At 40.1% G+C, this 14,747-nt stretch overlaps 1 protein-coding gene across 4 annotated transcripts in view; it reads right to left on the bottom strand.

Annotated features, from left to right (window-relative positions):
- Window positions 1–12,356: 12,356 nt before the first annotated feature.
- Window positions 12,357–14,747, bottom strand: part of LOC132074597 (cytochrome c oxidase assembly protein COX16 homolog, mitochondrial) — a 44,028-nt gene continuing 41,637 nt past the window's right edge. For all 4 annotated transcript variants that reach the window (XM_059474497.1, XM_059474498.1, XM_059474496.1 and 1 more), the window contains exon 4: window positions 12,357–12,729. In XM_059474497.1, the coding sequence (XP_059330480.1) occupies window positions 12,613–12,729 (117 nt within the window). In that variant the 3' untranslated portion in view covers window positions 12,357–12,612. The remainder of the gene's footprint in view (window positions 12,730–14,747) is intronic.

The following is a 14,747-nucleotide window of genomic DNA, read 5'->3' as shown; positions in this document are numbered from 1 at the left end:
GAGGGAAAATTTTCCCCTCAAGTGACAGATTCTATGAAATACTTCTGTATTAAGACAATTAAGAAAATACAAACATTTCTACTCAGGATCAGTGTCAGTATCCCACAACTCAGAGACTGATATTGGCTTTTCTTTGTCTTTTCAAAAGAAAATGTCTTTATGTCTCTGATTTGTACAGACAAAAGCACAGGACTATTGAAAGATACTTGTTTAAATACACACTCCAAATTTTTCAAAATGTCATAGAAGAAAAGGGCAACTGAAAGCATTTTTGTTGTCCCCAAATTTTTGATTCTCTTAAAATCAGGCATTTACATTCTCTTACACATGAGAAAAGCTTTTTGAGGTGGACATTTTGTAGCAGCACATAAGCCTTGTATAACAACTTCATGTTGATGACTTCTTTGTGTACAAACCCAGCACGTTACTTTATGTTGCAGTTATTGATCAAAAGATCATTTAAGTAGAGAATTTGTATTAAGGGCTAAGGAATTGCTCCTTTGGGAACACACAGAAGCAAATTCTTTACTGAAGTCAGAAACAAGAATTCTCTCTACAGAAAAATTAAGCAGAGAGAAGATTACCTGCTTCAACTACAGGATATAAGAATTCATTACTTTAAGAGATTATTTTATTTAAAGAATCTCATGTGCTTGAACCAGATGAAACATTTTTTCAGCTCCTATGAAACCAAGTCAAAAGTGAACTGACTACGTAATATATGTGTGTGTGTACATACGTAAATAAAAACTAAGAGAGTTTCAAAAAGCTCCAAAGATATTCTGCGGGGCTGCTGCCACAAGGATGGCACAGCTGCATCCCCGCCCCCTGACCAGCCTGCTTGTCTGAGTGCTGCCAGGAGCAGGCACCGAGCTGCAGCATCTGTGAGACTGGCAGCGGCGCTGCCAGGCCCTTCCTGCACGGCAAATGCATTCCATTTCTACAGAAATGCAGAAATGCAGGGCTCCCCGCCACCGAGCAGCGGGCAGTGCCCTCCCAGCGCACAGGGCACTGCTCTGCCTCCGCCAGAACATGACCCCGTCCTGCCCAAGGCTCTGCACCGAGCCAGCAGTGCAAGGCACCAGTTTTCCCAGCTCAGCTCTCTTTCCTGACACGGAGACATCCCCTGGCCCCGACATCAGGCGGGCAAGCGGCCGCAGGCTAGTGTGACACTTCTCTATTCAGCTTCTAATGGGATAATGAAGTGCGATTTCAGGTAGTAACAGCTCCTACTCCACATCGCAGGCCTGAGGCCATGTACTCACAGAAAAAAGAAGCTATCCTGGGTAAACAGATTTCACTTGGACTGAAAATTTTCAGTGTTTATTCACCGATTTGTTTTGGGAAATCTGTTTCATTGGCTTCCCTGCCATTATGGATTCAAATACTTCTGCTAATTATTTGGAACACAGCTAAGATTTGCCCAGATGCTGCGGTTATTTGGGACTCACCGACTGGTAAGTGAGGTTCTTCCATCAGAGAACTCGTCGGATTACTTACACTGGAGCAAGGCTCACTGCCAAGTACAGAAATGAGGGCTTTCCTATCCCCTAAGGAGAGCCCAAATGCTCCTAGGTCTGCTCAAAGCTCTTCAAAGAGACAGAAAGAGAGACAGATACTGTCTTCAAATTAACTGTGGCTTATTGTTTCTACCTTTCCCTTTTTTAGTAACAAGCCAGTCATAATTATTAATCATGATTACTTTGAGTGAATCTAATTGCAGTGTTCCCTAAAGCATAGCAACACTCCCTCCACACCCAGCCAACCAAAATAGAAAAATCACATCCCAAAAATAGCAGCAAGAGACAGCGAACAAAACCTGGCCTCCAACAATTTGTGTCATTAGACCAGACAGATCTTTGAGACAAAAATTAGCTGAGAGACTAACACTCTGGAAGATACTGCAGCCTTCCTATAAAAGCCAGCCGGAGAGTTTTTGCAGCAGAAATCCCCTACATCCCTCTCTATGCAAAGGGCTGGCTGGCACTGACCCAGAAAGTGGCTTTGGAGGGCACATGGCCAGCCCTCCCTAGGTGAAAGGCAAATTCACAGCATCCTACATGTACCTCCTCTACAAAGGACAGCTGCAGGTGAAGTTTTTAAGTGATCTCTGCTGACACAAAGACTGGAAGATATCCTATAGTTACTGTGTTTGATATAGGAATACTGGAGTGAAATGCCTTTAATTGAGTTACACACAAAGTTCCATTGTATCATTTTATGATCTCTTCTAGAGATAATATATATTATTTCTAGTTCCACAAGTGAGTTGAGGAAAAACACAAAACATAACAAACCACCCAGATCAAGTTAATAGAACTGTGTATAAAAGCCAGGATTAGATAAGGTTTTCAGACACTAAGTCTGGCTGGCAATTACTGTGTCCCTTGTGAATATTTAGCTCTGGATTTAGGAAGTTTACAAACCTAGACAGGTACAAACATATTATCACAGTATTTTAAGGTCTTCCTATATCAGAGATGTTTTTGCCTGGCCCCAGAACCCCATTCATGCAAGGGTGAAAAGCTCTCAAAGGACTTACCTGTGGTTATCTTCCAAAAATGTTGGGGTTATATATCTTCAAAGTATTAAAGCAGTCTTTAAAAAGTAAAGACTCTTCTGTTGCAGATAAATGTTTTTAGTGGCTTTCAACAGAAGGGAATCAAGCTACACTACAATTTCTCCCACTCTAGAGAGCCAAGACCCACCTGCCTTTTGTAACAGAAGTAATTCAGGGCAATGCATTTCAGCTGTACTTGCAAGGCACGTTAAATGAAACATGACTTCTAAAAGCTGCCAGGTCTCTTAAAGAGCAGGAATGATAGCAGCTACAGATGGGTAAAAGTTAGGAGGTCACTGAGCCCAGCCTGCTGCCTGGCCAGGCAGAGCCCCCAAAGGCAGCACAAGCCAAGACTTCAACTGATACCACAACTAATCTTAGCCAAAAGGTCATGAAGTGATGATGGGGAGGGGGCTGAGGACAAAAGGGACTTAGAGCTGCCTCTATGTCCTCTGCAGAGGAGATGCAGGCAAACCTCTCTGGAATAATACTTAGAATTTATCACGTAAGGCAGATGGCATTTGACTGGCTGCTCTTAATACATAATCCTGAAAGGTCTGTTGCAGTTATCCACTGTAATAATAATGCTGTTTTGCATGTTGCCAGACACCTGAAGCAGCATCAATAAAGTAGTCTCACAGGGCCAGTTTGCTGACACACTGTTTGTGCCCTTGCTGTACACAAGGTTATCTTTAATGGCAGAAAGTATTTTTTTATTGCTCCCTGATGACTTAGAGGAGCTGTGGATCCTCTGACCTTATTCCCCACACAACATGAGCTTTGGCTGAAGGATGGTCTAAGCAAAACTTTGCTTTTGAAGTGGAAAGATGTATTTCCTTATTTCATCCAGCAGACAGGACAACATTCAGTCTATAATATAACTTACCCTTGTCCATGCCATGATTTTCCAGATTTTGTCAGAAAAGTAGCTTACATATATTGCCTGTGTACTAGGCAAAGCTGGGATTGCAATTTCTATCTAAAAACCAGTGTGACACACTAAGATATTTATTGATTATTGTAATAAGAATTTAGTGAATCTTTTTTTTTTAAGCTGTCAAGAAATGTATCCAATTTTCAAGAGAAAGAAGAAATATTAAATTTTTCAAAAATGGCAATATCAGAGCTGCCCCAATTTTCAAACTCATTCAGAGCTGGTAATCCTGTTACCAGAGAGTCAAGGGAGACAGGCCAAAAGCACTTGTAGAGGTACACAAGCCTTTGCTGTTTTTGCAAGCACTCATTCCAAAGTTTGGCCTTAACATCCATGAAAGCCAAACAAGGAGACTTCTTGGGATCCAGCTCACCCAAAACAAGACCTACAAAGGCAAAGTGATCAAAACTCATCACTCAAGTGCTTTCCAAGATCAGTGAAGTGGGGAAGCAGCAGAGCACAGATCAACACCTTGGCAGATATCTACCCTGAATGATAATGTAAATGTTTGCACAGACACTTCACTTCTATGAAGCTACTACACATCAGTGGGAAAATGAAGCCTCTTCTGTGCAACCTGGGCAGAGCCAGCTCCTGCTAAGGCAACCATCCATATTTCTCAGAGGTGATCCCTCTAAGTCCCCCACCTTAGCAGGGCATTGATGGTGAAGGGACACTATTCTCCAGAGCACCACTGTATGTGTACAGAGAGGAAAATACATTCTTTGGAGCTGCCTAAATATGTGTGTTTCTATCAACACATATATTTGATATATAATGCAGGCCCTCTAAAAAACAGCTTTATAGTCATATGAAAACCCATAAGAGATGATGGTTTTAAGGTATTATGTATTTTCCAAATCTCAGATCTTCTGTTACACCCTTTATGCAAAGAAAGCAGAGTTGTGAATCCTCCATGGGCAGAAGAAACTCCTCTAAGGACAAAAGAACAAGGCACAGAGACACCTTCATTGACTGCTGCAGCAGTTCCTAGATTACAGCATCTCAAGGCAGAGTGTACAGAACTGACACCAGTTCTCCTCATTTCTTGGCACAACCTGAACACACTGAAAGGGAGATACACAAAGACTGTATGGAGTATGTGGCTGTTAAAGTGGATAGCGCACACCCATGACAGAACTTTTAAGATCATGAGCAGTGTGTGGGAGAAAAATGGACCTGTCAGGTAACACTGCACAACCCCGTGTAGCTTCAAGGGACAAAGACTGCTCAATTTTTAATTTCTGTTGTGAATTATTCATTACAGGGCTAAGAAATCTTCTTGAATAGATGAAAGATAGGAGATAAAGGTCTTCTTCTGCTATTCATATTCCAAATCTCTGCCCAGCCAACTGGGTCTGTCCATACAAAGTACAAGCCTCCATATCCAGCTTTTTCTTGCAAAGTCAGAAACCTCAGCCCACTTAAAAATGGATATGTTCTATGCTGGTCCTAGAAGATACACCAAAATTCAAACATTCAAAGAAATACTTCAGACACTTCAATTTCTGATTATTTAAAATATAGGGGGTTTTACATTAACAAAAACATACTGTGAATATTCCCAGCAGTTTCTCTGCAATGACTTCTCTAAGCCAAGTTGCAAAACACTGTCATAACTCTCCTTTAAATCTTCCCCAAAAACCCGTATCAGGGCTAGGGTGAACTTTTAAAAATTTAATCAAACTGTATTCAAGTTCATCTTGATTTAAGGGATGATGAAAACAAGACCTACAATTTTTGCTATTATTCCAGCATAGCCAATTAAGATGTTTATACTTCTCAGGGAGCCCTCAGCCCAAAAGGCCCGTTATAGGGAATGCATAATCTCAGATTTTTGTGCTGAAAATATGTGTTTATCTTTAATCACATCCTTAATTGCATCTGAGTCAGGATGTTTGCAAGGCAAAGGAGCATCCGTGGTGGTGGGGTGGATAGCCAAATAATGGTAAGACATGAGTCCTGAACTGTATGCACTGTAGACACTTCAAATACACATGAACATGAGTAGGACTGCAGTACTTCCATCTTTGATTGCCAGTTTGTTGCTAGACAGGTAACTTAAAATTACGGAAACCCTGAAGCACGTAAGCAGCAGTGATGTCTTTTTTTACACTGGGAAAAATCCTGGGTTTCTTCTTAATGTATCATGACATATGAGCATCCTGTTTGAATATCTAAAAGTGACATAATTTACCAGAAACTGGAAAAACAAATTTAGGCTGTGGAATTAGCAAAAGCAGGGAGGAGAAAGAACTAGTTTTCAAGGAAACTTCGTCAGTTGGTGTAAAATTTACATTGACATTACCTGGCACAGCAGAATATTGAATGCAATATGGGGTAGGTATTTTCTTACGGTTCACTGAGCAGTGAAGTGCTCTGTTGAATTGCAAGAGTGCCACTTTCTGAATATAGGTGTGCATATCTGGTGAGGAGAAGGTTGGCAGGCACAGCCACGAGGGTGTGCAGTCATATCCTCATCAGTAAAGAGCACCAGCACTCACCAACTAAGAGAGAAAGTGACTGGTGAACCCTGAAAAAAGATATTTTGCAATTTTTTTTAACTCTGGTTGATTGACATTTTGCAATCTGTTCATTGAGAAAGACCTATTTTTGATAGATTTACTCTCACTGAGAACACTTTCTGTGAAAAGTTTTGAAAACTGCTGAAGCATTTTGTGCAGTCAATCTTTTAAGTCAAAACGACATTTTTAAGATCAGTGGTGGTTTTTCATTTCCAGAGTTAAGGTTCTTTTTGAAGAAGAATCAAGAATGGAAAAACATGAAAAAGAAAATAAAACATTGTACTTCATCCAAATAAAAGTATTTCTAAAACCACTGACTTGCAAAATATTATACCTGAGTTTTCATTTGGGCCTGAGTATTTTTTGAGCTCAGACATTTTTCCTGAGACAAAAATAATTTTCCTTTCTATTCTATCCAGAGGGACCAGTCAGAACAAAAATACTGTTTTCTATTACTATTTTTGTCCCTAAGCGTTTTTGCTTTCCATATTTCTTTTTTCTACTTCCCTTCCTTTCCTTTCTTAAAATGCCCTATCTACTAAAAAGCAGAAGAAAATTGAGTGTGGAACTCAAGAATCTTTGCTCTTGCTCTACTCTTTTCCTCTGTTTATTCAGAAAGAGTAAGAAAAGAGCTATATTAAGCTGAAATTTTATTCTGCTGTTTTCTGTTGAACAAAAGATAGTCCACTAAAGCCACTAAATCACAGATAACACTTCTCTGGGCAACATTATTAGGAACTGACAGCTGGAGATAGATGAAGATCTCATCTTTTAAAGAAAAAAAGTACATTTAATTTCCTTTGTACATAAAATAGAGAGCACAGCATTGTGTATCTGAAGATAAAAAGAGATCCCAGTGTATGCTGGGTGCCATCCTTACAGAGATGTAATACTGGTCTCTGTTCTGAGCTTACATTGAGCTTTAAATTCAAATTAATTTAGAAACAACTATTCTTCAATTCATGGTAGACCACGAACTTTAGAAAAAGAAGGTGACATTTTACAGCCAGTTCCACTAGAAAAGAACAGCTCACAGAATGAATTGTTACCTTTTGGGAGGAACACTGGAAGACAGGACAGAATGAGGAGGGAGAACGCATCTGTAAGGCAGAGAGATGGGCTTGCCCCTGGTCCTCAAGGGATCACCCTGGGAGCCACTAGGCCTCCTTAAGGGTGATACCATAATGGATTTGACACTGAGCACACACAATGGAGTTGGTATTGAACATCAAGGATCTCATCAACTACCTTGAAATAGACATGCTAAGAAGCTATGGTCATTTTTTTCCACCAGCTGAGGCACATCATGCCAGGCTCCAAACATGGTGAGTGAAAGGGAATGAATTTCTTCTACAGAGGCATGGCAGTGTATAGCACGCCCTTACTTCTGGGGGACTTTTTTGATGCGGTTTTTTTTTCCTTTCTCAAGGAACCTGTGACTATGACACATATACCATTCACATTTGCAACGTATAAACATATTTCATATGTCCTTTCTGCAGCACTACCCTCTGTTGCTTTGGTTGCATTTGATTTTAACATGTCCCAGGCAGCATGAAATCAGTGAGGGTGAAACTTTGTTTGCCTGTGTTAAGCAAGACAGTTACATGTGTAGTTAAACACATGCTTAACAAGAAACTGTGGTCAGTCCAATTCCAGTGGTATGAAAGACTGCTTTTGGCTCCTGGGGAAGAGTACAAATTTTAAGAAAAACATCTGTATGGAGGTTTTGTTTCTAAGTCTAGAGACTATTTGTGTGTTGGCTGAGTCTGGTTGCAAGCCTTTGTAAGAAATGAAGGCCTAACACTAAGCAATTACCTCCCTTTGATTAAAGGCTTCTACTCAGCTAGTCTAAAATAAGAGTGGAAATTTTTTTGTGAACCTTACGCCACTGAAGGATGAAAGGTGGTTTTCCACTGAAACACTGGCAATAAGCAGCTCTTCTAACCACAAAAGCTTTAAGGAAAATTCTTTGACCATCTTAACATAAAAATAGTTATTCTGCTTTCCTAAGACTTTAAATCATGCCCTTCTTTTCTTCTTCTTTTTTTTTTCAAGTGGACATAGTTTGTAGCAAAGGATAATATTAGACTTTCCCATTTCTTGCAGAAATAAGTGCCTCTGGAAAATACAGAATATAAAATGAAACTTGCCCTGGATTCAAGCTGGAAATGCAAACATAGCAAGTCAGAGCAAATGCAAGATCATCAAGGAGTACAAGGGTCTGTGTAGTTATTTCACAGGCTGAAAACTGTGTTGAGTTTCACCCATACATAGGCAAGCACAGTGAAACACAGTGTCCATGTAAAAAAAACATCCAATGAACACTGACCTTCAAATTTCTCTAAATTGCTGTTCTCAGTGAAGAAATTGATTTCTTCCTCTGGTTTTTGGGACTGGTCCCCAGCTGATGACGGGATAGACTTAAATTGCTTTTCAGAAGTTTCTGCATTCTATATTCTGATCCAAAACTCCCATCATTCATGTCTTACTACACCATGACCTATCTTTTTTGGGTACTGGACCCTTTTTCAAGATCTTGGAAGATCACTATGAGCAAGATTTCTCTCTGCATTCTGATTCTGTAAGTTTTTAACATCCAACTGCTCCTCCAGATGTATCTAGGGACTTCACAATTCAACTGCTGTGCTATTCTGTAGTTTTGAAAGCTTTTTTGCACCACAGCAGCTACAGCTTTTACTAAGGCTCTCCTTCATCTGTTACAGCTAAACTGAGATATTGAGCATTTTGGGTCACCCACACATCTGCACATTCCAAGTACAGTAGGAAAACAACTCTCAATAAGCAGGATCCACAGGGCAGATCTCACACAGAGCTGCAGACAGCTGCCACCAGGAACCATCCAGGCAGATACCCACATATCTGTGGCACTATGCTGATCTCTCCCTGACCCTGGAGAAAGGTGCCCCAGCCTTCTTCCAATTCTAGGTCCTGCTGCTTTTCTTGTTATGGAAGATCCCAAACACCAACCTTGCTACAATTTTTATGAGAGAGATAAACACCTTCTCCTTTACTGTCAGAACAGGGATTTTGAAACTGATTTTTCAGCCCACATACACACAGACACCTAGCCAGGCTTGCTTCTTTTATTTCTAATTTCAGCAACAGTAGATCTGGCTTCTTCAGTCCTCTTTTTAACCTTGGTAATACTGAACACCCCTGACTAAAGCCTTGTTTTCATTCTCCTCAGACCTGTGGATGCCAGTTATCAAAAATGCAAAAATGTCAATCAGTGTCTCAGACTGACAATTGTACTTAGTTAACTCTGACTCCCCTCCACTCACAGACATTTAGAACTATGATTCAGGAGCTGAACAAAGTTGTCTTCAGGAGCCTTAAAGAGAACTAGAAGTGCTCTAGCCGGCTTTCAAAAGGACAGTTCAAATAAGCAGCCAAACTGAGCATGAATTCTGAACTAATTGAAGTTTGCCTCTCCTGCTGCTGTTATGAACTATAATTCTCCACATTTCTGGAGTGCCTTCTACCCTAGGTTGCATGACAACTTAAGAGACTTAATTGGCTCTCAACATGCCTTTCAAAAGTATTATTCCAATTGAATGGCTAAGAAAAGCACAGCATAAAACATCAAGCCATTGTTCAAGTGCATGGCAATAACGATGAATTGCTGGAATAGCCCTTCCCATTTTATGAAAAGTACAGCTTCTGTACCAGCTATTGTTGGTTTGGCATTTTTTATAATTCATAAATGAGTCAACATTAAAAAATTATATTAATATAAGTCATCATTAAAAAACATGGTGGGTTTTTATCTTAGTGGACAACCAATAGATATAGGCTGTCTTCTAAAATGTAAGTTGGAGACAAGGGCAAGTTGCAAAGTCTTCCAACTGCATATCATTTTTTCTCAGAGATGCTAAGATAAATCCATTGCTTTCCAGAGAAGCCACTTCAAAAGTAGTTACACATATGCCCTCAGAAGCAGTTAGTGCCTAAGAAAGGCAGGGGAGACCACACAACCAGCAAACAATCAACTAAGACTCGATCCTAAGTTAGGACATAATAAATTGCTCCAAATAAGTAATTATCTACAACTACATTCCAAACCTGCTGAAAAAAGATGACCATTCCCAAAACAGTCTTTGCAGAATATCACATTACTAAAAATACACAGGATATTTCAGTGAGTGTTCTTGTTCATCAAGAAAATGGATAAGGGCTTCATGTAAGAGAAATATCTTTGCTTCTTCCCGTGGAGAAAGGGGCTGCTTCTCTTCCACATGCTGTTCTTAGAAAGCTGTGTGTTTATTTCAGGAGCAGTGCTGGTCCATATTGTGAGGCACCATGCAAGCCTGGGAGCTGAGCACGCCTCTCCATATGCAAAGCAATGGCAGCTTCCCATCTCCCTCAATCAAAACAGTGAAAAGGAAGATGTGCATCCTCTCAAAAAGGCAGTGAATATGCAGAGTCCACACCAGTGGGGAATGTAAAGATACATTTCCAATGGTCTAGCTCTCACTGTAACAGTAGTGTGATGCAGCCAGAGTCCTAACTGAGAGAACATTGACAGTGTAACCAAAGCTCTGATGTCCTTTGAATGATCAATCTTACAGTCAGTGGAACTGCACCTGAACTTCAATTTAAGCCTTGAAGTTATGCAGTATTAATTACTCCTTATTTGTCATATTTATATTTTATTTGCCTAATGACAAAACAATTCAATTTCCTCCTTGTCTAGGTCTAACACAGCTTAATACCTCTATATTCTGTTGCCATCTTATTGCAAAAGTTCCATACCTTCTTATTGATTTCTCATGGACATCTCCTCGCAGCACTGACTACTTCTTTGCAGCACAGCCAACAAACTCCAACTCTTTTAACAGCACAACCAAAAGACTCCAGCTCTCTCCTCACCCAGCTAAGCCACTCTTTTGTAGCGCTCGTCTTCTTATTGGACACAGCTGTGGCCTATTAAGGGCAGGCCTGCTCCTAATCTTGATTAGTACAGCTGCAACTCCTTAGGTGTGAGACTACCTTCTGCACTATTTTCTTACATTCTATCCCTTCACAGTATTCTAGCTTTTCACTGGTTTCCCTATAGCATTTGTTATTTCCTACTCTTGCATTGATCCTCTTATTCCTCTCCGGGTGGTTTAATTTGTTCATACTTCGATTTAGAAGCAGAGGTATCTATGGCATTGAACAGCGAAACACACAAACGCACAGCTCCAACTTTGTTCCAGATTTCATCCACCACTTTCTGATGGTTTTCACAATGCTTATCAGAAGAAAACTTGCACAAAACATGCCTAAGATATTTCATGTGATGCTTTATGAATTCCTTTATAACTCCCTAAAAATCAGTGTTAATTCTTCTTCCTGAGTGAAAGACTGGGCCTCACCACTGACAGTCTAAAGAAAATGAAGTGCTGAGAGAAGATCTACATGAGGAGGCTACCCTAAAAGTGTCCAAAAGGACATTCAGATTACATTTGACACATCCTGCAGAGGGGAGTAAGGCCACACCTTTATCAAAAGCAGTTCCAAACGGTTTACATATAGGTGTCACTGAGAGTTTTGAAACGAGATTCTGCTGTTAATGTGTGCTCTACTGCTCCATTCCTCTGATGAGGAGTTTCACAAGTCTGTTGCAACTTCTTATCAAAAGCTTCATTTCATTTGAAAACTTGACTAGATGCTTCTTCATTGAGCTTTCTTGGCAGAAGGGTCCTGAATGTTAGCACAATGTCCTCTAACAGCAAAGATTTAGCACACAAAGACAAATATAAAAAGACAAGCATTTCAGAAGAATTGATTGGAACATAAAAAATTTCTATGCACATGCACATGTAAGATGAGCTCTGCCACTATGTAGTGGTTGAAGAAGATTCTGCTGTCATATGTACTCACAGAGAAGCAGCACAGCTCTTTGCAAGGAAGAGTTCTTCCAATTTAAACTGAGAGGTTCCAGAGCAGAGGTCCAGCCTGCATGAAGGTATTGATAAACTAATCACAGAAATTTAACCACAGCTAAACAAATGTTATTTGACCAATTATCAGTTGACACTCAGTACATGCCTTTATGCAGTCCTTGGAAAAGAAACACAAGAGTATTATTTAGCCAAAATTGGACTCATTGTTCTGAACAGCTTATATGCCTGTAGAGTCCCTTCCAAGCTAAAGGGCCTGAAGTCATACAGGGACTCCGTGAAGCAGCACTTATCTGGTCACACACATCTAGATGACAGCACTGTTGTTCTCATTAGGATGACAACTTCTGGTACTGACAAGTGATTCTTGAAATGTTATTCCATGCTGAAGCAGTTTTGAATGTTAGAGACTGAAAAACAGTGGGATATTCTCAGTAGAATAATCAGCTTTTTTTAATTGAAAATTCACATATACAGCCCATGGTACTCTGCACAAATGGATGCAAACAAAGAGCTTCATATAGTACAATGCTTTTTGGACTGATCTCACAGTTACTTATATATACACCAGCTGAATTGTTCAGTGCAAATGTTCCCATGTCTGTTCCTGACACTGGATTAAAAATTAAGACAGTCCAGCCTGAGACTTTTTTTTCCCAGAGGCACCAAAGGCAGCTTTCTCAGTCACTCTGTCTTGAGACGGAGAGCCTCCCGCCGTTGTTTCTGAACCGTCCTGGAATCTTCCCACAGACTGGGTCCTCTGATGTTCTCCCAGTTATCAAAGTTGGATTTTTCCAGCTTCTGCAGACAAACAGAAAAAAAAACAAAAAAAAAAACAGGGTCACCTTGACAGATCCATGATTTAAAGTACATATGATTCCAAATTGATTTTTTTTTTTCACAAGAAACTCAATATCACCATTGGGTTGATGAACTTTAATCTAGTCTGCATGAGAAGCTCAGCAAGAAAGAAAAACCTAGTAGTTATCCATACTTCTATATAAATGACTAAGATAGGCATTACTGAATCTGCTTGTCAGCAGGTAAGTAACATTTAAGGACAGGAAGCACTGCAGCATCTGAGCAAGACTGAAGACACCTTGTATTCACTTTTTCTCCTCTCACCTTGTTTTCCAGATCTGTTCTTCAACTGCAAGTCTGCCAAACACTGAAGTAGTAGGAGTGACAAGTATTGGTATAGCTCAAACAGAAGGATTAGTAATTAGTGAGCTGAAGTATCTTGTCAGCAAATATACAAAGCATGCTGGAAAAGATTAGTTATCTAGCACAAAGAGAGACAGCAACGGTGCAAACCCCTTCAATCCGTGTGGTTTTAACTTGAGAGAGGTATGCAATGCTTTCTGATGACTAGTTTCCCATGGCACCCAGCCACCACAGACAGGCCTCTTACTAAGTCATATATGAGATATGCTACCTGACTGAACTGTCTGGTATTGAAAAACTAGATTTAATTACCTTTCTTTTTTTTGCCTACTCCTATCATCCCCCCGTAGAACTACCAATGACTTACAGGCAACGTAAATGAAGAACAGGTGCCCTTCTGACCTCACCTACCATGAGCTGCAGTCAAAGAACACAAACATCTATTGAATCTCCACAGTCCCATTGGCAGAGGCTTAGCTGTCCCTTCCCAGGACACAGACCTCAAGTCCCACAGGCCAGCAGTGGAACAGCACATTGGACATGGTGGGGAGACTGAGGAGAGGGTCTGCACCACTGCCAGAATCAGCGCTGTCCTAGGTGCTACTGAACAGGGCAACACTGCATTCCAGTAATGAATGATACTTAACTGCAGTAGGACTCAAACCTGACCTGTGATCAAGGCCTCATCTCAGCAAATGCTGTAAAAATACACCAGAAAATACTTCACCCTGCCCTGAGCCTGTGGCCTAATTTGTCTACTATCAATCATTCAAATAAATGGCAAACACCCAGGGACTTGAATAATAGTTGCAGAAAAATTCAACAGCTATAACAGAATAGACCTACTGCTTAGTTCATGTTATGTGAAAGTTTCCTGACACTTCTACAATTGAGGAAATTGAAATTAGGTTAGTCAGATATCAAAAGAAATTAGGCAACACTCTACAGAAGATATATGAGAACACAGGCACAAACATAGCAGACTTTCACAAGGTAAGAGCAACTGAACTTTTTGTTGAGTTGGCATAGGTCTTTCTGAAGAATTGTCTTTACTACTTTATACATCTTATGCTTAGCTGGTACTTCATTTCCCCATGAGGGATCTGAACTGACATGAAAGGAGAGAGAAGGAGGAAAGGTACACATCATCCATCAGTGACTATCTCCTCTGATTGCAAATTCGGAATTTAACATCTGATTCTAATGGAAGCTTCAAGGAAACTACACTTAAAATAACCTTGTACTTTAACTGAAGGGATGCATGCTGATTTAATTCAACACAAAGGTATCACACACCTGTGAGGATCTCAACTATTCCGAAGTTGTTTGTCTCCCAAAGCCTGAGCATTAATCAACTTTTACAATAAGTACAACAAAACTTGTGGTTTTGTGGATAGGCTACATAAAGAAGTCTATCAAAAGACACATGCGTACTGAGGATCTTTACCAAAAAGTTGATACTAATTTGTCCCTGAAACTTCACAGAGACTTTATAGAGAGCAGGTTTGTCAAAAACAGGACACATTTCAAAACTATCATATCCAAACAAATCAGTACCAGAAAATATCTAGGCAGCTTCTAATAGAAACCATAAAGGTACCTAGAAAACACACTGGGATACACTGACAGAATGAAACAACCAAGGGTTACAATGT

The sequence above is a fragment of the Ammospiza nelsoni genome, chromosome 6 (genome assembly GCF_027579445.1).
Source record: "Ammospiza nelsoni isolate bAmmNel1 chromosome 6, bAmmNel1.pri, whole genome shotgun sequence".
Classification (NCBI taxonomy): Eukaryota; Metazoa; Chordata; class Aves; order Passeriformes; family Passerellidae; genus Ammospiza; species Ammospiza nelsoni.
The sequence above is the reverse complement of the archived record's forward strand: the minus strand, read 5'-3'. Positions and strand labels throughout refer to the sequence as shown.